Raw genomic sequence first — 22,756 nt, 5'->3', positions numbered from 1 at the left:
GCCTTGGATCTGGAGTTACAGAAGTTTGTGAGGTCCCATGCTGGTGTCTTCTGTAAGAGCTCTTCCCCCCAGAGCCGTCTCTCCAGGCCCTGGCACCTGTTTTTCCTGAGACCCATCACTTGAGGTCATGTGGACTCTCACCTGCTCAACAGTTCCAGTGTCAGGCTATGGATGCTCAGCCTAGACTGGCCTCTGCGGGTACCAGGCTAAGGGCAGCAGCCTCTTCATGGTATGGGGTTTGGATGGCCCTTTTCTTTCCCTTCAGGCAGGGCCTCACTCTGTAGCCCAGGTTAGCCAGAACCTCCTGCTTCAGCTCCTGGGTGCGGCCTCTTGCTTCATTCCTTCTTGGGGAAGGACAACTCAGGCAGTGCTGGCGGGTGGCTCATGTGGTCCCTCTTCAGACACCCCACCCACTCTGGTCCAGCCCAGGAGCAAGGTCACACACCAGCCCTTCTCAAGCACTTTTATTTCACGTCTCCCGTGGAGTTTTGTTGGTCCCAGGCTGGTGGCCTGTGTGTCCAGGGAGCAGGTAGAGCCTGAGAGAAGAGAGCTGAACTGTAAAGGACACAGGCTGTCACTGGGGCCGCAGAGGCGCTCCAGAGCTGTGCCATCTGCCTCTAAAGGTCCGGAGTCCCTGGCTCCTTGCATCCCACAGGGCAGGCAGCCCCAAGGCACAGTGGGCAGAGCCATGTGAGCTACATTCAGGCTTCCCACTCCTGTCTTCAGCCAGCAGCTGTGACCCTGTAGGAAGCTCCAACGTTGGAAGGTTCTCTGGCCACGTGGCCGGTTCTGGGAGGCATTCTGGAGGACAACAGATGCCCTACGAGTCCACTGTCCACTGGCCAGGGTGGAGCACAGCAACCAGGAGTGGCCCACCCACGTTCAGGTTACAAAAGTGGGAAAGAGTTAATATAAAAGCCCTGACATACACATATAAAATAACGGTTTGGTCCTCCATTAAGGCTGTTATGACTTAAAAGTTATGTAAACCATGAACGGAGAGACAGTTACTAAGTACAAAGGACACCGCTGTGCAGATTGGGGCTCCTGGCCAGCAGCCCCCAGCCTTCACATCACACAGAGCTGGTGCCCACCTCATCCTTCTGGGCACTTTTCATTCTGGATCCTTCTCAGAGCGCGAAAGGCCAGCTCCGCAGCTGGGGCACCCAGATCTGGGGTTCTAGGACATGCAGACTGCCTGTCGTGGTCCTCAGCCATTGGCCTGGCTGGAGCTGGGGGGCAGGCAGTACGTAGGGGGGTCCGAGTACCTGCGCTTGGCTTCAGGAAGTCTGACATCGTGGTCCAGGGATTCCAGGGCGCCCTGCAACGGCAGGTCAGCCCCGGGGGCAATGTATACAGAATGTACCTGGTCCTGGCGGCGGGCAGGTGGCTCTCGGCGCCTTACTGGAACAGCGGCCTCCCGGAGAGCAGGTGACCAGTTGGTCAGGAGCGCGGGCAGGCCTGGCGGGAGCTTGATGTTGGCCATGGGCATGATGGGATTCCTCCGCGGCGTCTTCACTCTGACCGTGACGAAGGATGTCGGCCTTCGGCGTAGAGGGGCTGCGGCCGCGGGGAGGGGGTTCGGGGTGGGCACACTGGGGCAGGGGAGAGCAGGTGCGGGGGGCCCTTCGAGAGACAGACTTGGGGTTACTGCAGCGGGGGCGTGGGTGGACTCCCGACCTGGGCCTGCCACAGAGAGGAGGGTCACCGAATGCCACCTTCACACTCACCTTCCACGGCCCCCCGAGCGCCCCTCTCCTCCAGCAGGCTCTCGGTGCTGGCCGACGTCTCCGAGTCCAGGTTCTCCTCGTCAGAGCCCCGTGGGTCCAGCTCCGGCAGCCGGTATGTGATGTCCTCCCTGAGGATGGGGCACCATATTCAAGGCCATTCCCACCAAGAGACTACCCCCAAAGAAGTAGCCTTGCTCCTCCTGGCCCCTCCCTCACACCAAACACAAGCAGTGATGCCCTTGGCACCCCCAACTCCACAACCAGTTTGTCCTTAGGGCGCCTGCCCAGAATAGGTGTTAGCGGGAATGGGCCCACGACACTTGCTTCTCCTCCTTGATGGACTGGATCCGCTCCATGAGAATCTCCTTCTCTCGGTCCTCGTCGCCACCTGCCGCCTCCTCGGGAAGGGCCTCCAGCTCCTCCAAGCTGCTGTCCTGCATCACTGGGGTCCTGGGGCTTTTGGTCTGAAACACAGAAGAGGCAGATCTAACCCAGCGCTGGAGGGCGGAGTTCAGGCTGTGGGCGGGGCCTAGTGCTTGGACCAAGTTGGGGGTGTGGGGACAGCAGCTCTAGGTTAGTTGTGAGGTAGACCCACTCCAGGGCTCTGTGCCTGGAGTTCTGCAGGAATCTAGTAGGGGCCAGGGACCAGCATGCAGTTCCAGGAGGTTAGGACATGCTCTGTGCTACAGCCAAGACTACCCAGTGTGCACCTGGAGACATGCAGCCCGGCCACACAATGCGTACATACCCGGACCCCCTCATAGGGAGACGAAAACCCCAGTTTGAGAGGCCATAGCTGGGGGAGAGATAACACAGGTGAACAGGTGTGCTGAGCCTGCCACACAGGCCCGAGCAGGGCCGCTCAGACCTGCAGGGTGAGGACCAGAGGGCTCCCGGGGAGCCCAGGCCCGGCCCCTCCCCAAGCACCAGAGTGGGCACTTCCGCGATGGGAAATCCCGGACGTTTCCGGCAAGGAAACCAGGCCAGGCTCACGTCTGAGCAACAGAGGGGCAGCCTGTGTCTGGCTAAGTGGAGGTAACCATTTGGTGAAGGCAGGGCTCTGCTCCACGTGCCCACATGGCCACATCCTATGGCCTAGACCCCAGCCCAGCCACACTAGGAGGGCCCCGAGGCCAGCACTCACAGCGTTTTGCCGCAGCAGGGAGAGCCTTCGGAATGCAATGCTCTCAGCTGCCTCCAGCTGGTTGATCTCCTCCATCTTCATCTTGTACTTCCTCATCTGTTCTTTGATGAGCATCTCCACACACCTGTGCACAGACCCAGTCAGTTCCTGTCCAGGGGCTGGGAAAGGCAGGGCCAGGCCCTGGGATACCTTGTGACCTCAGGGCTCACTTTGCCTCTCTGAACCTGAGATTTATTGTCACCGGTCTCTGGCAGCACCCAGGGCAGGAGGTAAGAGGTTGGTGCAGGTTGGCAAGAACAGAACCCACACGGTGGGACCACATTTAGCTCAAAGAAAAGGATAGGGTAAAGAAAGGCCGGGCAGCCTGCCTAAAGTCAGCATGCAGCCTGCCTAACAGCTCTAAACCAGCACTACTGAGGAGAAAGGCAGGTCCTCGGCTGTAAGGTCACAGCCATATTCCCTACTAGGCCCAGAGGACACAGGAAGTGAGTCTGAGTCTGTCCGCCACCTCCCAATGGCTCCTTCCTCACCCACAACACTTGCTGGTGGCCAGGAGCATGGCTGGGGACCACAGAGGGCTCCTCCTCAGTCTTATTTTTAAAAAGCTGCCAAGGGTGAAAGGTCAAAGGTTCTCCTCCTGGCAGATTTGTTTGTTTTCCCTGGGGGTGGGGGTGGGAATAGAAGGTGGTCCAAGGTCCACACCATGCCAGACAAAAAAGCTCTGCACAGAGCCACACTCTAGCCCATCAGAGTTCTGAGGAAGATGATGGAGAACCACTTGTCTACCCAAAGGTGCACACAATGCTCCATGGCTCCTTCCCCATCAGGGGGCTAGGGGTCTCGCCCCTTGAATGCCTCTTGAGGGACCCAGAGCAAGATCTTCCCTGAACAGGGAGACGTGTAGCTGTGCTCTCTCCCGTGTGGAACCTACATTGGGACTTCTGGAACTCCAACTCCACTCACTTCAAACCCACCTTTTGTTATATATTAGATTTTAGTTAAAAGTGTGTTTGCTACAGTGCGCACTGAGCAACAAGGCCCTGGCAGGCCTGAGTGTGCCTGCTGGGGACACACAGAACCCTGCTTCCAGCTCTTAGCATCACAGAAAAGGAAAAAGGTTAGGGGTGTGTGTGTGGGGGGGTATGGGTGTGTGGGTATGGGTGTGTGTGGGGGTGTGTGTGGGTGTGTGTTGGGGAGGTGAGGCCAGGCTGTTGAAGAAACCGAAGGGGCCACCAGAAAGGCAGCTCAGAGGGTAAAGGCATTTGCTGCCATGCTGGATGACCCAAGTTTAATCCTTCAGCCCTACATGGAAGGAGAGGACCAACTCCATAAAGCCATCCTCTGACTTCCATATGCATGTGATGTGTGTGCCCTCCCCCATAAAGTAACTAAAAAACTTAACAAGATTCCTGAGTGACTGTGGCTTGCCTGGAAATAGGGTCTGACAGTCACTGGGAACCTTGTCTGGGCATACTTTCCAAGCACCCACGATGGGGCTATGTGGGTTTGAAGGAGCTCATGTTAGATCTTGGGGACAGTCACACTCTGTAGCTGACCTAGAACTCCAGATTCTCCTGCCTCTGCCTCCCCACTGAGGATGATGGACATCCCAGCCAGCTATGCAGCTGTGGGTCTGGGGCCAGGGGACTCACGTGGTAATCTTTAGTACGTCCTTCATGCTGGTCAGGGGGTCTGAGTTGTCAGGGCAGCGCAGCAAGCAGGGTGCAAAGATGATGGCCAGGGCTCCTGGTGACATGCGGTTCACATCCTCAAGCAGGGCTACCCTGTAGGACCGACAGTCAGGAGGTACCCCTCCTGCACCCCTCTCTGATCCCAATGTCAGGTTCATGTCTTGGTATCAGTGGCCAGGACATGCAGCAGGGTCACAGGGAACAGCCATCTTGGCTCCAGGAGGGAGGGAGGGAGGGAGGACACTTGCTTGACAAGGTGGAAGATGAGCCTCTCCAGAGAGGTGTGGTTGGCCTCAGGCAGGTGGTCCAGGACTGCATAGATGGCAGCCAGTTGTTCTTGCTTCTCTGGAAGCTCTGGGGAGGCCAGGAGTTATCAGTCCTGGGTGGCACCAGCCATGCCCAGTCCTCCTTCCCCATGCATTTGGGGTGCACCAATGCCCTTCATGTGGGGCGTGGGTCCAGAGGGAAACAACCAACTCAAACTGTGGGCCCCAGGTGGAGCAGGACGTGCTCCAGGCCTCATCCCTTTCTCCGTGGCTCACCAACAGCCCTGAGGAAGTCTCCGTACTGGGCGAAGGTCATGAGGGGCTCGGGCAGCTCCCTTAACCACTGCTTCAGGACCCCGGTGATGGCGTGGATGGGGAAGTCTTCCAGCTTGACTGCAGCAGGGTCTGCAGGGCAGGGACAGGTGAGCAGTGTGTGGGTGCTGAGCAGTGGGCCCAGCTAAGGCACCTGTTCCCAGTGCTCACCTGTCTGCAGTGCCTGCCGCAGTTCCCGAGTCCGGTTGGCAGCACCCGATTTGCGGTAGAGGCCCTCAGTATACAGGCCATGCATCTCTACATGTTCAAGAAGCTTCTCCAGCACAATGGGCACGGAGGCCTTGTCACTGGTTAGGCTGTCCACACACACACCAAAGTGGCCCGGCTCGGCACCCGGCTCACTCTACAGTTGGGGCGGAGAGTCAGGCCTGGGGTCACTGTCTTCCCAGCCTTTTCCATCCCTCCCTGCCCACTCTGTTCTCAAAGGGTGCTTGCTGGGCTTGCGGGCTCCCTCCATGCAGCACCCATAGGCTGGATGGCCCTTCCTGGGGAGAAGGCGCCCCAGCTCCACAGCCCTCTAAAAGACTGGGCTCTAACTCTTGTTGTGGCACCAACTTGGGACCCCAACACCTTCCTGCACAGTTGGGGGCCTCCCTCTGCCAGGTCCAGGACTCTTCAGCAGGGGTTAGGAGCCTGCTTGGGAGCCTCAGTACTGGGAATGGACATGTATCCTGCAGGAGAACCAGAGGCCACAGCCCTCCTGCCACATCCCTGGGAGCCCTGGCTGTAATGTTCTAGAAAGTTCCAGGTTTAAGCATGCTCACCTTCCTCCTTCCCGTGTAGGAGCAGTAGCTCTGAATCTTGTGCACGCATTTTTTGTGGCAGGTCATCTTGCACACTAAGGGGCCAGAGCGGAGGTTACACAGGACCCCAGTTCCTGAGAACACCCACTCACTGTCTGGGGGCCTTGACTGCATTCTCAATCACAGGGCTACACTCTGCCCTGATTCCCATAAGATGGGTGGGTGGTAACTGGTGGTCAGAAGGGACCTAGGCCTTGGTCATACAGGAGGCCCCTTGGGAACTCAGCCTAACAGTGGCCGAATGATGCTTTCTTCAACTACACTGGTCCCCAGACTGTGACGCCAGCTAAAATCTAGGGAGGTAAGACCAGCACTGTCAAGGTGTAGGTGTGTAGGTGTGTAGGTGTGTGTGTGTGTGTGTGTGTGTGTGTGTGTGTGTGTGTGTGTGCGCATGTGTGTTGGGGCCTGTAGTGGGTAGCCATTCCAGCCTTGGCCTGGAAGTTACAAACCCCATTGAGGCTTCGGTAATGGTCACGCTTACAAGGTGGGGCTGAGAGAGGACGCTGAAGACCCAGGATCAAATGAGAGGGATCTCTTGGTGCCCGGACCCCGGACGCTGGATGTGAACTGAGCAGAGTTCTCCAGAGAACACCGCCAGACTGCGCCATACCTTTGCCAGACCCTAAACCTCCCTTTTAACTATGTGGAGTGGCCTTAATAATTTCACCAATATCTGGCACCCAACATGGGGCACGAACCCACAACCCTGAGATTAAGAGTCTCATGCTCTACCAACTGAGCACTGTCGGACTGACAGAGCTTGGCGGGGGCTGGAGAGAAGGTCTCCAACTGCAGGGGGCTCCAGTTCTGAGCCCAGAGGGGGTAAAGAGACCCAGGACACTGGGTCAGGAGGCCAGTGGGGCCTGGCTTGGCCACGCTCTGGCTGCAGAATCAGCCAGCTCTGGGTTGCATCTGTGTACTGGCATGCCTTAGAGAAATAGATAGGGGTCTGTGAAGTCCTGGAGGGAGATGACAGTCGAAGCCCTGTGAGCAGCTAGAGGCCAGGCCCCATGACTGTGGCATTACCTGCCTCTGTATGTGTGTGTGTGTGTGTGTGTGTGTGTGCATGCGTGCGTGTGTTGAGAGAAGCCTTCTGAAGAGCAGGCAGAAAGACAAGGAGGGTGGCAGAGGTAGAGCCCCCATGTGGCCAGGACAGGATGAGGCTCACCACTGCACAGCAGGGCCTTGTCCATGAGCCAGATGTAGGAGAGACACTGCTCACAGGACTGCGGGATGTTCACCTGGTAGCTGGCAAACACATGTCCATTGTGCTCCTGGACCTGGGGTGGGAAGGGGCGGGAGGGTGGGCTCTGAGGCACTGGATCAGGGCTGCACACAATGAACATATGACCCTATGGACATGCATGTACTCACATACATACAGCTACTCACAGCACGCTCCCCCTCATGACTACTCACACTATATACACATATGCACACATATACTCATAGCATGCTTATACACACACATGTGACTACTCACAGCACACACACACACCCACTCACAAACACAACTGCTTACAGCATGCTCCTACACACATACACCCACTCACAGCACACTCCTGCACACACACACACACCCACCTACTCACAGCATGCTCCAGCACACATGCACACACAATCACATGACTATTCTCAGCTCACTCCTGAACACACCACACACATGACTACTCACAGCACGCTCCTGTTTCCGCTTCTTCTTCTGGGCTTTGCTCTGCTGAGAGAGAGAGAGAGAGGGATGGAGCCCATGTGGGAATGACTGGTCAGCCCAACTATCCCCTCGGAATAGCCCTGTCCTCAGAAAGGAGGTGGGGAGCTTGGGAGCACCGTCAACCTCCACACTTGGTAATATAAGGCACCCTAACACCCACAGCCTGCTCAACAGAGCAGCATTGGGGCCATGGCTGACCAGGGAGATGACAGTGCCATAGCCAGTGGGGCTGGGTGGATGAGGATGTGCTAGGGTGGTGGGCAAGAAGACGAGTTGGAGGCACAACCAGCTGTTGCACCAGGAGGATCCAGATGGGATGGGGTTGTGGAGGTGAAGCCACCTACCTTGGTGGGCTCGAAGTCAGTCTTGGTGTAGCTGCGGGTGAACTCATCCAACAGCGACTGGAAGACATTGAGGACTAGGTTGGTGTCCTTCTCCCCACGCTCAGCAGCCAGGTTGTTGACAACAATCTGGTAGTTCTCCATGAGGTCCTTGTAGCCTACATGGATCTTCCCATTCTGTAGGAACATGAGAGGTGTTCCCACAACCCAGACAAAGGGCTGTGGGGTGGGGCTGGGGAGGTGTGGGCAGCTGGGCTGGGGTCCACGCACAGGCACAGAGTACATGGTCTTAATGTTGCTCCTGAACCGCTCAGTGGCCTCGATGAACAAGCTCTCGATGGGTGTCTTCTGTGAGCGAAGGTCGTTCACCTGCAGGAGAGGGTGGTCAGGGCTGCTCACATTTCATCAGTGCCAGCCATGAGACCCAAGGCAGCTAGAAACCTAACAGAGGACGGACCAGACAGCTAGCTGAGGAGAGCTGGTCCCCAGGTCGTCAACACAGGAGTGAACCAGTGTGGGGCTCCTGTACTACATGCCATTCTAGCCCAAACGGCATCATGCACACAGGAATTTGAAGATGGTGACAGGGTGGGGTTTTGTGGGGCTTTCTAATGCTCGGATGGAACCAAGGCCTCAGACAGGTGAGGTGCACTGTCCCACTCAGCCAAACTCTAATGCTTCAGAGAGTGTTTTTTTGGTTTTTTTTTTGGGGGGGGGGGAATAGTTGTAATCCTCCTGCCTCAGTTTCCCAAGGCCTGTGGCAACTTCAGCTATGGATTTCAAGCAAGAACAGCAAGGTGAAATGCACTGTGCAGCAGAGACCTGCACACACTCTGAACATGAACTCCTATCAGTACTTCACAACCCTTTCCCTGAAGCCCTCAGGACAGAACAGTCAGAGTGCAGCATGGCTCCCCACACACCCAGGAGCAAGACTCACCAATGTTTACAACACAGACATTGACCTGGAGTGAGAAAAATGCACATGGACACACTGTCCCCTCATGGGACACATGATGAGTTATGCGGGGAACAGCCGGCTTCAGATTTAGAATTTAGAACTTTTTTGTGTGTGTGTGGTTTTTGAGACAGGGTTTCTCTGTGTAGTTTTTTTGGTGCTGTCCTGGATCTCACTGTGTAGCCCAGGCTGGTCTGGAACTCAGAGATCTGCCTGGCTCTGCCTCCTGAGTGCTGGGATTAAAGGTGTGCGCCACCGTCGTCGCCTGGCTAGAGAATTTTCTTAAAAAAAAAAAAAAAAAAAATGTGGCCGGGCGGTGGTGGCACACGCCTTTAATCCCAGCACTTGGAGGCAGAGCCAGGCGGATCTCTGTGAGTTTGAGGCCAGCCTGGGCTACAGAGTGAGTTCCAGGAAAGGCGCAAAGCTACACAGAGAAACCCTGTCTTGAAAACCAAAAACAACAACAACAACAACAACAAAAACAAAAAACAAAAAACAAAACAAAAAAACCACAAATACTCTAGGGACTAGGGAAACGGCTCATTGGTTAAGAGCAAGAGGATCTGGGACAGACACGCGCATGCATACACATACATACACACACACACACACACATACATACACACCAGCTCATAACCACCTGTAAACTTCAGCTCCAGGGAATGTGATGCCCTCTTCTGGCCTCTGTGGGCACTGCTTGCATGTGGTGCACATACATACATGCAAAACACCCATACTTGTTTTTTAATGTAAAGAAGTTTGTGTGTACATACATGCAGGTCAAAGCATGTATAGAGGTCAGAGGATAACCTGTGGGAATTGGTTCTGTCTTCCAATGTGTGGATCTGGGGTGTCAAACTCAGGCCATCAGGCTTGGCAGCAAGCACCTTCACCAGCCCTACTCTGCTTTTTTCTGTGGACCTATCATGTGCCCAGCTGAGTCTTGAGCTCAGCTCCTCCCTGAATGCTGCAAAGAAGTGCCTCCCGTGCTCAGTATTCCTGGGACCTTTTGTATTGTTTATTCCCAATGCCGAGATTAATTTAATTAATTTAATCCCAGGCCGAGGGATGAGCAGCCAACTCACTTCGAGATCTCAAGCCTGGGCGTGGCTAACCACTGGCATCCTGGCAGCTCACCTTGTTGAGCAGGAACTCATCCAGAAATTTGAGCTCATTGGCATTGGTGATCTTACGGAACACGGACTCACGCCACTTCTCCGACACTGTGATCTGGCCAACCTTGCGGTTTCGGTTCTTCTTCCCTTTCAGGGGCTTTTCACTGGCACCATGGTGGTGCTGCTGGGTGGAAAGTGCTGCAGGGGCAGGGACAGCAGGAGGCAAGATCAGAAATGGGCACCCAGGTGCACACGGAGGTCCTCAGCCAGGACCCAGGCCATGTCCTCACCCAGGGCCCAGACACCGTCACGGGACCTAACAGCTGTGGGCATGGCCAGGCAGCTGATGCTGGAAGTTATGGGGGAACCAACCTTCTAGACTCTTCTTGGTGGGGACTTCCTGTGCCGCCTGCCCTCCACTGCCCTCCATCTCCTCCACACCCTCCAGGCTGGGCTTCTTATCCTTGGCTTTGTGTAGGAACAGTCGCTTAAAGGCGGATCTGTAGGAGACAGGTGTTTCTGTTCAACTTTACATTTGTATTTATGGGTATGCATGTGTCAGTGGGTGTCTGCCATATGAGTACCTTTGGGGGCCAGAGAAGGCTGTGGGACCCCTCTGGAGTTACAGCTACAGGAGGTGGTGAGTCACCAGACATGGGTGCTGGGAACCCAATTTGTGTCCTCTAGAAGCAGGGCAGGTGCTGTTAACCACTAAGCCACCTCTCTAATCCCACTTTCTTTTCTTCCCTTTTTTTATTCCGAGACAGGGTCTTACTATGTGGGCTAGGCTGGCCTTGAATGCAGAGACCCCTCCTCCAGGTGCTAGGATTAAAGGCATGCATGTATCACCATGCTCAGCTGTTTTGCTTTGAGGCAGGATTGCCACACATTTGAGAAATGCTTGGATTACAGAGAAGGACTTGGTCTGAAAACGCCCCAAACTGGTAGGTTCTTGTTACTGTGTGCCCGCTGCCCTCTTTCCAGTGGCTCAACTTCTCTTTCTTAAGTACAAAGAGGGAAAAAACAACTGAAAACTCAACAGGGCACCTCACAACGACAACGGTTCACTGTGGAGCACTGGACAGGGCTTTAGCCAGACAGATGGCATCTGTCTGCCAGAGCAGAGGAGGATGCTGCGCAGGGCTTGGCCTGCCCCCAGTTTCCTATGATGAATATAGAGAAGGGTTGGGGAGAAGGCAGAGTGGGTAAAGGCACTTGCCAGCAAGCCTCACAACCTGGGTTTAGTCTGGGACACATGTGGTGGAAGGAGAGAACCAGCTCCAGCAAGGTGTTCTCTGACCTCCACACACACATGCCATGGAACACATATGCATGTGTGCATGCACACAGACAATATACATGAAAATAATTTAAAACAAAATAGTGAAATGAGTTCTTGCCCCCGATGGCTTAGACACAACGTGAGAAGAAAGCCAGAGAAATGAGGACAAACTATTAACAGTGCTGCTGGGTACTGTAGGGCAGATGGCTGCCCACCAAAAAGTTATCTTGGGCCATTATCTCAGTCTCTGACTGGGATCTTGTGCAGGAAAAGTGTTTGTATTTGTGACCAACTGAAGAAATACAGGATGAGATATGAATTAACCAATGCAACACAAATCCAATGCTAAGTATTAGGAGACAAAACAGTAAATAAATCTTTAAACAAAATCAAGGTGCAGAGCGGTGGTCTGAACGAGAACGGCCCCCAGGTTCACACGTCTGCGTGTTCAGTCACAGGGCGTGGAGCTGTTAGGCAAGGGTTAGGAGGCAGCCTTGCTGGAGGAGGGGTGGCAGGCCAGACCCAGTGTCTCTCTGCCTGCTCCTGCTCTAGTGCCAGGCTTGCTGCCCCAAACTGAATGCTCTCTTGTGTAAGAGCTGCCTTGGTCATGGTCTCCTCACAGCAGCAGAACACACACTGAGGGCCGGAGAGATGCTCGGAGGTGAAGAGCACCGGCTGCTCTTCCAGAGGTCCTGAGTTCAATTCCCAGCATCCACATGGTGGCTCACAACCATCTGTAATGAGATCTGGCGCCCTCTTGTGTATATATAATAAATAAATAAATTTTAAAAAATATAAAAAATTTAAATTTAAAAAAAAAAAGAAAAAAGGTAAGCTCCTGCCATCCATCTGTGGAATCAGAGCAGATGACCTGGCCTGGCTGTGGTTTCCTGAGACATCATTACACCTTGATCCTTGAGGTGATCCCGAGCCAAGTGGGAAGGGTCAGTGGAGGTGTTCAGTAAGGTTGTCTGGAACTGTGCCTCAAGCAATTGCTGACCCAAAAGTGCCTCATCAACGCAATCAGCTTAAGGGAGCTGCGGCAGAGCCCTGGGCATCTCTAGTGGGTAAGTATACCCCATCACTTACTTAGAGTCACCCTGGGAGCCTGGAGACAGGCCTGCATCAGGACCAGCAGACACATCTCCCGACCTCTTCTTGTGGATGGCTGGCTTCTTGGTGCTCGGCTCCCCATCGATTTCAGCTGGAGTCTGCAAGGGACAGGTGCAGGGAGAGAGCGAGCTAGAGAGAGAGAGCGAGCTGGAGAGAGAGAGAGAGAGAGCTGGAGAGAGAGAGAGAGAGAGCTGGAGAGAGAGAGAGAGCTGGAGAGACAGAGAGAGAGCGGGAGAGACAGAGAGAGAGCTGGAGAGACAGAGACAGAGAGAGACAGAGACAGAGAGAGAGAGAGAGAGAGAGAAAGAGAGAGAGAGAGAGAGCTGGAGAGAGAGAGAGAGCGAGCTGGAGAGAGAGAGAGCCACAGCCAGGGCCAAACCTCCCTGTGCCCCACACACCAACTCCACTGTGAGTTTTCTGTCTTAAAGATTTTATATTTTGGTTTTCGAGACAGGATCTCTGTGTAGCCCTATCTGTCCTAGAACTCACTGTAGACCAGGCTGGCCTCGAACTCAGAGATCCACCTGTCTCTGCCTCCTGAGTGCTGGGATTAATGGTGTGCACCACCAGCACCTGGCAAAGTTTTTAAATTTTTAATTATGTGTGTGTGCAGGAAAGTATACATGTGCTCACAGACGTCAGACGTAGAGCCCCCAGAGATGGAGTTACAGAATGTTGTGAGCCTGATGGGCCAGGAGCTTAACTTAGGTCACCAAGTGTTCTTAACCATGGAGGCACCCCACTAGCCCCTCATTTCACCTTAAGAGAAAGGTGTCAGGCTGCTATGTAACATCCATGTGGCTGAGGCTGGTGAGTACACAAGACCCTCCTGCCCCTGCCTCTCAGGCACCACAATGACAGCTGTGCACTATCAAGTTCCCTTAGTACTGTGTGTCTGTACGTGTGTGTGTGTGTGTGTGTGTGTGTGTGTGTGTGTGTGTGTGTGTGTGTGTCTGTGTCTGTGTCTGTGTCTGTATGTCAGGGTGTTGCAGCTTTACCTGTACCTTGACTGGGCACAGCTTGGAGACGTCACTGGTGGAGGAGGAGATGCGCCTCTCTCTGTGAGACCACAGACCACGGAGTTACTGACAGGCACCATGCAGAGGGTCCCAGTGCAGTGGCTCTCCCTCGGGTGGGGTTGCCCTCGTCCATCCCAGCAAACATTCACAGAGCAGACAGACAGGAGAACTAGCCGCCTGCTTGTTCCATCCTCCCACACACCCAGCTGCTCATCACCCACCCACCCATCACCTCGGGGCCTAGTCATCTCACAATCCCACCAATCAATCTGTTCTTCCATGTAACCATCTTTCCAACACCTACCTCCACTAGTCCATTCCTCTTTCTATCTGACCCATCATCTGTTGACCTGCTCATCTACCCATCTATCCTCCATCCACCTACCATTGACCTGGCACGTAATGGGAGGGCCCGTGATGACATTCAACATTCTGATACAGGGTATCCCCACAATCAACTCCGGGCCTCAATCCAGCAGTACCACAGTCAAGAAGTCCTGTGTAGGTGGCCTCCCTTCCTCTAGCCCAGCACAGGTCCCAGGGGCTAGAGATGTGTCCCTGAGATATCAGCTCAACAGATGCAGGCAGAGGTACCTGCCTCTTATCCTCTAAGTCATGGGTGAAATTCTGTGAGCCGCAGTCACAGAAGGGGAAACTGAGACCCAGGGATCAGGGAGGGAAGGAAGACCCACAGAGGCCTGGTGTCTACAGCCAGTCCTGTTACAGACTGCTTGGCAGGTGCATTATTTTTGCAGTGCTGGGGATGGCCAGGACCTGATGCATGCTCAGTGAGCTCCTTGTCAAACCTTACTCCAGCCTGAATGCTGCCCTGCCCTGCCCTTTGCTTTCCACTCCACAGGACACATCCCTGACTGGCAAGCACAGTCACACGTGTTTATGGCCCTGGGGCTCTGAGCTGGTGCTGCCCACCCTGGTGCCCTCAGCCCCGCATAGTGGGTAGGCTTACTCTGCAGGAGTCAGGGCTGCCCCTGCAGCCCGGTACTTCTCACTCAGGTCCAGGGATTGGCTCAGCACGGCACTGGCGCCACCAGTAGCTATCAGCTTCTTGCCCCGCCACATCTCCACGGCGGTGGCCAGCCGCTCTGTGTCCTGGTGTTGGTACCGTTGGATCTGGGTGGAGCCACTGGGACTCTCGGGCTTGTCCTGAGCCTTGGGGCTGTTCCCACCCTTGGCCTTATCCTTGGGGGACTCGGGGGTGCTGCTGGGGACCACTGGGGTGACCCTAGTGTCTAGGGCCAGGCTAGTGGGCCGCTGCACAGGACTGGGACTGGGGCTCCCAGGTAGGGCTCCCACAACCTGCACCTGCTTTAGAGGAGAGTGGGCTGCAGCCTCGGTCTGTGCCCCCGAGGGCAGTCCATCTTCCCCGTGTCCCTTTGTGTCCTCAGGGAAGCTCTCCCCTGTTTCCAGGCTGGCCCTTCTGGAAGGTTCTCTGAGGGTGCTGCTCTCCTCCCTGCAGGACTGGATGTGTCTGTTCTGCAGCTCAACGTGTTCCAAGCCTCGCTGCCGCCGTGACTCTCGCTTTACCCGGCTGCTGGGGACTTTCTCATGGCTTTCTGCTGGCACTGTTTTGGGGGTTGGTGCTCCCTTCTCCAGGCTGGGAGCCTCCTTCTTAGGAGAGGACGTGCCAGCTGGGGACCTGTCATTCATCCGGGTTTCAGCCTCCATGCCCAGACTCTCAAGGTCCCTGGTCTGCTCCACTGGCTGCTCAGACAGCTGCCCCACGGTGGCCGCGGGGCCCAGGCTGCCCTCCAATGTCTCCGCTGCGGCTTCTCTGGCCTGCTCCTCCGCCTTCTGCTTCTCCGACATCAACTGGCTGAAGCTAATAGGAAGGAAAGTGTGACGTAGTGTCTGAAGTGAACACCTGAGTGACTTCTGGAGCTCACTAGGCCCCACCTGCAGAGCCCCAGCCAACATCCACTGGGAAGTGGTGGTCTCCCAGCCAGCAGGGCTGGGTGCTCCGGATGGGTACACAGGAGGGAGAGGTATTTTGAGTCGGTGCCAGCAGCCCCTCCACCAGGCTTGAATCACCTCTTCTGGGTGGCAGGTGGAGGAAGCAGCCTTCTTCCTCGGGTGCCTATAATGGCTTGTTTGTAGCCAGGCCTTCCCTACCTCCCTGCACCCTGCCTGAGGCCCCGAGTTCTACCCTGAGGCTGGGTGCTAGTGATTTTGGGCATTTCTTCAGGGAGTGAGCCCCTGGGCTTTTAGAATGCTCCCGGGTGGGAATCTGCTCTGCTCACCTCCTGCGCTGCAGATGGCCACGGCAGAGGCTCTGGAGGCGGATGATACCATGCCTCTGCCGGAGGTAGGCCTGACGTTGCAGGTAGCCTCTCCAAGCGGCCTGCAGGTACACAGCAGCCTGCGTCCTCTCTAGCGCTCGGCGCACACGGTATGACCGCCAGCAGGCCTGGATGGCCAGGGTAGCATGCTTCATCTGCAGGAAGTGCCTGCGTTCCAGCACCATCCGGAACCAGCTCTGCAGCAGCAGGATCCTGCGCAGGACCTCACCATGCAACCTCTCCTGCAGGGCCTGCCGCTCTGTCTCCTTCAGGAAGACCTGTGGGCAGGGGCCATGCAGCCACCAAGTCAGGAGTGACAGCTGAGGCTTCCGTGACCTGAGACTATGCCGCTTTTGCCAAACAGGTTCTCGTGTAGCCCAAGCTGGCCACAAACTCACCATGTAGCCAAGGCTGGCCTTGCACCCCTGATCTTCCTGACTACTTAGGTGTGTTCGCCAGCAGATATAGGGATTGTTTAATATGTGGAAGCAGAATTCACACAGCATAGCATTCACCACTGTGTGCACAGGCCAGAGGCCAACACCAGGCAACTTCCTACCTTATGTTTGGAGACAGGGTCTCTTACTGAACCCGAAGGCCCACCATTCTGGGATTACAGGCATGAGCCACCCTGCCAGTTTTTAAGTAGGGACTGGGAATCCCAACTCAGGTCCTCCTCCTTGCATGGCAAGAGCATACTAACTGAGCCATCCCCAGCCCTTTCTTTTTGCTATTTTGAGACAAGGTCTTGCCATGTAACCCAGGCTGGCCAGGAGCTCACCATTTTGTTTCAACCGTCCAAACGCTGGGATGACAGGCATGTGCCAGCTCCGACATTTCATGTCAAGGGGTCATCCAGCAAACAGCCTTCTACGTAAGGCTCCTACCACTCAACTTGTCTCCTAGTTCATGCTATAGTGTGCTAGAGTGTTGTTCCTTGTTGTGGACAGGCCTCTTTCTGCTTATCCAGTCTGATGGGCATTTGGTCTGCGTACACTTTCTGAGGGTCGCGACTGGACTAAACATGGTGTCCGAGTGTTTCTGGGAACATCTGGTTTCAGTTCTCTTGGGCAGACACCCAAGAGTGGGACTGCTGGATCCCCAGATGACTGTGCAGCAAGGACAGCTGAGTGATGCCTAACGACAGACACACTCTCTGAGACTTGAGATGGTGTCTGGAAGTGGGCCTCAACCCGACCATGGTCTGGATGTGCCTCACCCCTCAACATTCTTGTTTTGGAAGCTTGGGTCAATGTGTGGCCTTGAGCTGAGGGACCTTGAGGAGGCGGGTCCCATGGAAGGAGACGTCATCTCCACTGCTGCCCGTGGAAGAGGTGAAATGTGGTTCTCATGAGACTTGCTGGACCTTGGTAGACTGAGTGGGTCTGGTAGAGCTGGCCTGGGTCCTGGCCATCTCCCCACTTCCTGTCTTGTCATGTGACCCTTCCCACGTGTCCCCATCTTCTGGTGTTAACCAGGGTGAAGGAAAAAGTGAACCCGGGTCTCCAGCTCCCAGAACAGGGTGTTCCAGAGACTCTGTGCTAAGTCCCCAGCCTCAGGCACTCGGTCCTCGTGACAGAGAGCTTCACTGCCCAGACCCTTCAGAGCAGTGTGGGGTACTGAGGGAAGTGTGAGGTGCTGCGTGGGTGCAGTGGGTGTTGACTGGCAGCCGAACGTGCGGCACTCACCTTCGTCTTCCCGATCTGGTAGTTCCGGCCATCTACCTGCAGCTTCCCAAGCAGGGCAGCGATGGCCTCCCTGCAGGGCTGCACATCCTTGGGCAGCAGTACCTGGAACTGCTCCGTGAAGTCCTGGCATGTGGTAGGAAGGACAGTGTGAGCACCTTGGAGGCTGCAGTCCCTTCCTGAGCAGGGCCAGGTTTCTGCTCTTGTGTGTTTTGGTGCTAAGGCACCTGGGACCACGTGAGGTGGGCACAGCTGGGATGGACCTCAGGCCCCACCAACGCTCAGCTCCACCCCACCCCCAAACTTACTTTCTGAAGCTCAAACTTGGTTTTCTCTTTGTTGAAGACTTATCTTTAAATCTGTGTGTGAATGTGTGTGTGTACAATGCTCGTGGAGGGCAGCAAAGGGTGTCAGCTTTCCTGGAGTGGATGTCACAGGTGGCTATGAGCCACCATATGTGGACGCACAGATCCCAACTCAAGTCCTCTGCAAGCCCAGTCTGTCCCTCTCCTGCTGAGCCATCTCTCCAGCCCCCAAGTTGTTTTCCTGTGGCTGGAGTCACTGGAGGTTGTGCACCAGTTGTGCACAGCAGACTGGGTGTGACAGTGAGAGAACACACGTGTCTGAACACTTGGACCCAGTTGGTGGAACCGTCTGGAAAGGACTCGGAGGTGTTGCCTTATTGGAGGAAGGGTGTCATGAGTGTGGGCTCTCTGCCATTCCTGAAGACACATGTTCACGCTACCACCACAGACTAATAACCCTCTGGCCCCGAGCCCAGTTCAACGCTGTTTTTTATATGCTGGCTTGGTCATAATTTATCAGACCGTAAAGCTGGTCTCAAGTTAATGGAGATACAGAATAGAGTACTTTAGTATTGCTTTTTCCCATTTTCATGTGTGCATCGTGTTTTTGCATGTGGTGTGCATCCAAGTGCAAGTAGAGACCTGAGACTGTTGCAGGGAGCCATCCTCCCTGCTTGCCCACCTCACTGTCTGAGGCAGGACCACTCAGTCACCCAGAGCTCACAGATCCAGCTGGTCTCAATAGCTAGGTCACTCTGGGATGCCCCATCTGGGTTCTCTGAGGCTGACTTGCAGGTAAGCCAGGGTTCTACGGGTTCAGAGGCTCTATACTTTAGCACTTACCCACCAAGCCTCTCCCAGCCACTGGGTGGCGCATTTTAGAAGAGAAAGTGGCACTGTCCTGGCACACTGCAGGGCTGACTGTGCTAGAACCTGGGGCCCGGCACACACTCCTCCACTGACAGACACCTCCTCCCGCCAGTCACTAGGTCTTTTTGTTTTGTTTTGATAGTCTCTCTTGCATCCCGGGCTGGCCTGGACATCACAGCCAGCCTCCTGCCTGCCTTTTTTTTGAAAGCTGAGATAAAAGATCTGAGATGTCATGTCCACGTGTTTTAAGTAAACAAGGGCAGAGGAAGGGCCAGCCTGTTCCTGGACACTCACAGTGGTGTTACAACTGCTGTCCCCGGGGCACATAAGGTGGGATGGCTCAGTAGGTAAGGAGCTGGTAGCCAAGGCTGACAACCTGAGTTCAAGATCCAGGACCCACATGGTGGGAGGGCAGAGCCAATTCCTACAAGTCCTTTGACCTCCAAAAATGTGCTATGATGCGTGTATGTGTGCAGACACATACACAAAATAAGTGTGAACAAATAAGCCAAGACATGTCAAAACACCAGGCTAGAAGACGCTCAGTCAAGGCACCTGCATGTGACTTCCAGGATGTGTCAGCTCACGGATCTTTCCAGATTTGGTTGCAAAAGCCAGGTCTACTGTGGAGACCTTCCCACAGGGCAGAGGGAGCAGGTGGGGTGGCCTACCTGGAAAGTGTACTTGGCGCTATAGCCAGAGCGCCGGATGCGCACAGTCTCCAGCATGCCCGTGTAGCGCAGCTGCTGCAGGACCAGGCCGTCATCAAAGCAGAGTTCCTTCTGCAAAGGCATGGGGTGCTCAGGGGCTCTGCAGGACGCAGTGCGGACTACCTCCCCTGTGCCCAGCTCAGAAGCTGGCTGCCCCTGGAGGTTAAAGCTTTTTCTGTCCCCAACCTTTCTTCTTTTCTTTTTTGAGGCATGGTCTCCTGTAGCCCAGGCAACCCTATACTCTTTACATAGCCAAGGATGATCTTCAACTTTGGATTCTCCAACCTCCACATCCTCAGTGCTGGGACAGCAGGCGTGCACCCCACCTGGCTCACATGGTGCGGTGATGGACCCTGGGGCTTCTTGCTAGACAAGTGCTCTACCCATTGAGTGTCAGCCCCACTCCTGCTCCCCATACTGTGACCCCCACTTACCTTCTCGGCATTGGAGCGAATGCAGCGGATGAAGAAGGGCTCAGCCTTGCCTAGAGCCTCCAAAAGCTTGTTAAGAGATGTCTGCAGGAAGAGGAAATGCAAATGGAGCTGCTGACCAGGTACAGGGATCAGTGGAGAGGACAGGACACCACCGTTGTGTGGAGGGGCACATCTGGGCTGCTGTGGGTCATATATGCAGGGAGCCAACCATAGTCTCTGCTTGCTGCCCCAGCTGTGGGGATCCCTATGGCTGACCAAAGACTCTTTTGGGGCCACACAGCTGCCGTCTTTGCAGGGGTGGAGCAGATGAGTCCAGACCTCAGTGTGCCGGTCGGCCTTGGAGGGAGCATGACGGTGGCTGCTGGGCCCCCTTTCCCTCTCTTTCTGCTTCTGCAGAGCTGGGGCTGAACTCAGTCCTTGCACATGCCAGGCAGGCGCCTACCCCTGAGCTACATGGCAGCTTACAGATCTGTGAGAAGGCCCTGGGTTCCATCCCAGCATCACAATAAAAACGATTTAGTACACACCTGGGGAGACAGACTATCAGAGGCCAACTTGGAGGACAGGAGACCCTGTCCCAACAGACAAACAACAAAGCACTATCTCTGACTTCCTGGAAGCCAGGGGAGAAAGAATTATGATAGCCATGGTGCCGGCTTGCTAAGTAACAACTTCCTTTTACTCTCAGTGATCTTCAAACGGTGGTCACATACATACAAACGGGCACAGACATAACACCTCATGGGACAGTGGCCCCACCTGGAACTGCGCGCTGATGCTGGGCGGCTTCTTCTTCTTGTGCAGGTGCAGGAGCGACTTGGTGGTGCGGTCATGCAGTGTCATGCCGATGATGAGCCTTAGAGACTTGGAGTCCAGGAGGTTCTAGGACAGACACACAGGGTTGGGCCTGCTCGCCATGGCCTACAGGGGGCGCTGGCTCCTGGGTGAGACACCCTCTCCCTCCACATCCCTCACCCTCAGGACAGGGGCTCAAGGCCATCGGACCTCAAAGGCCAGCATGAGATGATGACACAGGAGGACCACACTTCCTCTAGCTGTGGCTTAGGCTACGGGGCCTGTCTAGACAGAGGTCTGTGAGTATCTGCAGCCATACAGCTCCCAGCACATACAGACTCCTCACCTGTGACTGCAATGGTCCAGCTCACCAAACTGAAACCAACATGCTTTCAAGTCTGAGGTGATTTTCCCCCCTACAGTCTCATGTGGCCCAGGCTGGCCTTGAACTCCTTATCCCTGTCTCCACCTCCCAACTGCTGTGAGGACTGGCACATATCACTACACCTGGACTTTACTTTCCATTTATGGAAACAGAATTTTGCTCTGTAGCATCACCTGCAACTCATAATTCCCCTGCCTCATGCCTTACTAATAGAATGGCATGCATGCACCACTATACATAGCCAATCTTATACTTAGAAAAATCATTTTTTTAAAAAAGTGTATTGTGGGTTGGGGATTTAGCTCAGTGGTAGAGCGCTTGCCTAGCAAGTGCAAGGCCCTGGGTTCGATCCTCAGCTAAAGAAAAAAGTTTACTATATGTGTGCATGTGGAAGTCAGAGGACAATGTGCAGGAGTCAGTTCTCTCCTTCCCCTGTGGGTCCTGGGGATCAAACTCAAGTGCTCAGACTTGACATCTCGTCGGCCCACCTGACAGTTTAACACACACATGCACACACAATTTACTAATGATGTTTTATCAGATTACTTTAAGGCTATGAGTCTAAGGAGAAAAAGGAACACACTCCATATTAAGACAGCCTCTCACCCTGACACCTCACTGTATGCATGTAAATGTTTCAGAATGCTTAAGAACAATCCAGAATCCCGGTGGCTACTGGTCTGCAGAATTCTGGACAAGAACTACTGACCTTATTAAAAAACAAAACAACAAGACCCCCAAACTGCCTGTGTGCTCTTCACGACTGTAGCCCACACTGGCTTGATCTCCGGGGTACGGGACAAGTGTGTGTCTGTACAAGAGTCCAGTGCAGCACACACAGTACAGTGGGTACGGGACAAGTGTGTGTCTGTACAAGAGTCCAGTGCAGCACACACAGTACAGTGGCATGCACAGTGCAGTCAATGCCTGTGGCAGGATGAGCCTGAGCTCTGGAGACAGAGGGCTGCCTGCACACCAGTGGTACCCAGGGAACGTTCCACTGTGAACACTGAGGGGGACTGAGTCTGCAGAGCACTTGGGCCTGCCCTGTCCTGCTGAAGGGCCTCACAGGCACCACCTGATTCAAGCTGGGTAAGGATCAGCCCAGTGTGGGACCCTTCAGGGGTCCAGCTGGATCACTAGAAGGGTGGATTTGAGATGAGTGCAGCCAGACTCTTTCTTTCCTGAGTGACCTCAGCTCCTCCTGGGCAAACGATCTCATTGCAGGTCCTACTCTGCAAGACAACTGCAAGCCAGGTTTGATTTCTGTGCTGGGAACAGAGACTGATAAAGGCTAAGCATTGCACCCCAGCCCCTCACTGAGATTCTAGGCAGGGCTCCACCCTGACCACGCCCCAGCCCCTCACTGGGGATTCTAGGCGGGGCTCCACCCTGACCACGCCCCCAGCCCCTCACTGGGGATTCTAGGCGGGGCTCCACCCTGACCACGCCCCCAGCCCCTCACTGGGATTCTAGGCAAGGGCTCCACCCCTGGGCCATGCCCCCAGCCCCTCACTGGGATTCTAGGCGGGGCTCCACCCCTGAGCTGTCCTCCCTGATACAGCTTTGTTTTAGAGGGAGAGGTAGCCGGACAGGTGAGAAGAAGGAAAGAGGCCCCAGAAGCTCAGTGTCTCTCCCACCTCCCTGTCTCAGAACTTGAGAAAGGTGCTCTCAAGCCGTGTGTGATGGTGCCGTCTGCCCGTGCGGGTTTACCTTTGGAATGATCTGCTTTTGTTTGATACCTTTACTCTTCCTGTCAAAATATTAAA

General features: G+C 54.9%; 1 protein-coding gene across 20 annotated transcripts in view; it reads right to left on the bottom strand.

Annotated features, from left to right (window-relative positions):
• Positions 1–448: 448 nt before the first annotated feature.
• The window catches only part of Myo9b (myosin IXB), a 99,083-nt gene continuing 76,775 nt past the window's right edge, over positions 449–22,756 (bottom strand). For 8 of the 20 annotated variants that reach the window (XM_036209161.1, XM_036209174.1, XM_036209166.1 and 5 more), the window contains 25 exons: positions 22,701–22,740; positions 20,567–20,689; positions 19,808–19,888; positions 19,335–19,445; positions 17,492–17,614; positions 15,765–16,081; positions 14,474–15,346; positions 13,486–13,546; positions 12,464–12,585; positions 10,465–10,592; positions 10,115–10,290; positions 8,290–8,388; positions 8,023–8,196; positions 7,643–7,684; positions 7,136–7,247; positions 5,929–6,002; positions 5,315–5,507; positions 5,108–5,236; positions 4,814–4,919; positions 4,527–4,658; positions 2,875–2,998; positions 2,479–2,526; positions 2,055–2,194; positions 1,731–1,858; positions 449–1,626 (listed from right to left, as the gene is read on the bottom strand). In XM_036209161.1, the coding sequence (XP_036065054.1) occupies positions 1,211–1,626; positions 1,731–1,858; positions 2,055–2,194; positions 2,479–2,526; positions 2,875–2,998; positions 4,527–4,658; positions 4,814–4,919; positions 5,108–5,236; positions 5,315–5,507; positions 5,929–6,002; positions 7,136–7,247; positions 7,643–7,684; positions 8,023–8,196; positions 8,290–8,388; positions 10,115–10,290; positions 10,465–10,592; positions 12,464–12,585; positions 13,486–13,546; positions 14,474–15,346; positions 15,765–16,081; positions 17,492–17,614; positions 19,335–19,445; positions 19,808–19,888; positions 20,567–20,689; positions 22,701–22,740 (4,072 nt within the window). In that variant the 3' untranslated portion in view covers positions 449–1,210. The remainder of the gene's footprint in view (positions 1,627–1,730; positions 1,859–2,054; positions 2,195–2,478; positions 2,527–2,874; positions 2,999–4,526; positions 4,659–4,813; positions 4,920–5,107; positions 5,237–5,314; positions 5,508–5,928; positions 6,003–7,135; positions 7,248–7,642; positions 7,685–8,022; positions 8,197–8,289; positions 8,389–10,114; positions 10,291–10,464; positions 10,593–12,463; positions 12,586–13,485; positions 13,547–14,473; positions 15,347–15,764; positions 16,082–17,491; positions 17,615–19,334; positions 19,446–19,807; positions 19,889–20,566; positions 20,690–22,700; positions 22,741–22,756) is intronic. The other 12 variants (XM_036209165.1, XM_036209167.1, XM_036209173.1 and 9 more) reach the window with 8 other exon arrangements.

The sequence above is a fragment of the Onychomys torridus genome, chromosome 17 (assembly GCF_903995425.1).
Source record: "Onychomys torridus chromosome 17, mOncTor1.1, whole genome shotgun sequence".
In the NCBI taxonomy this organism is placed as follows: domain Eukaryota; kingdom Metazoa; phylum Chordata; class Mammalia; order Rodentia; family Cricetidae; genus Onychomys; species Onychomys torridus.
This window is presented reverse-complemented; position numbering and strand designations above follow the sequence as displayed.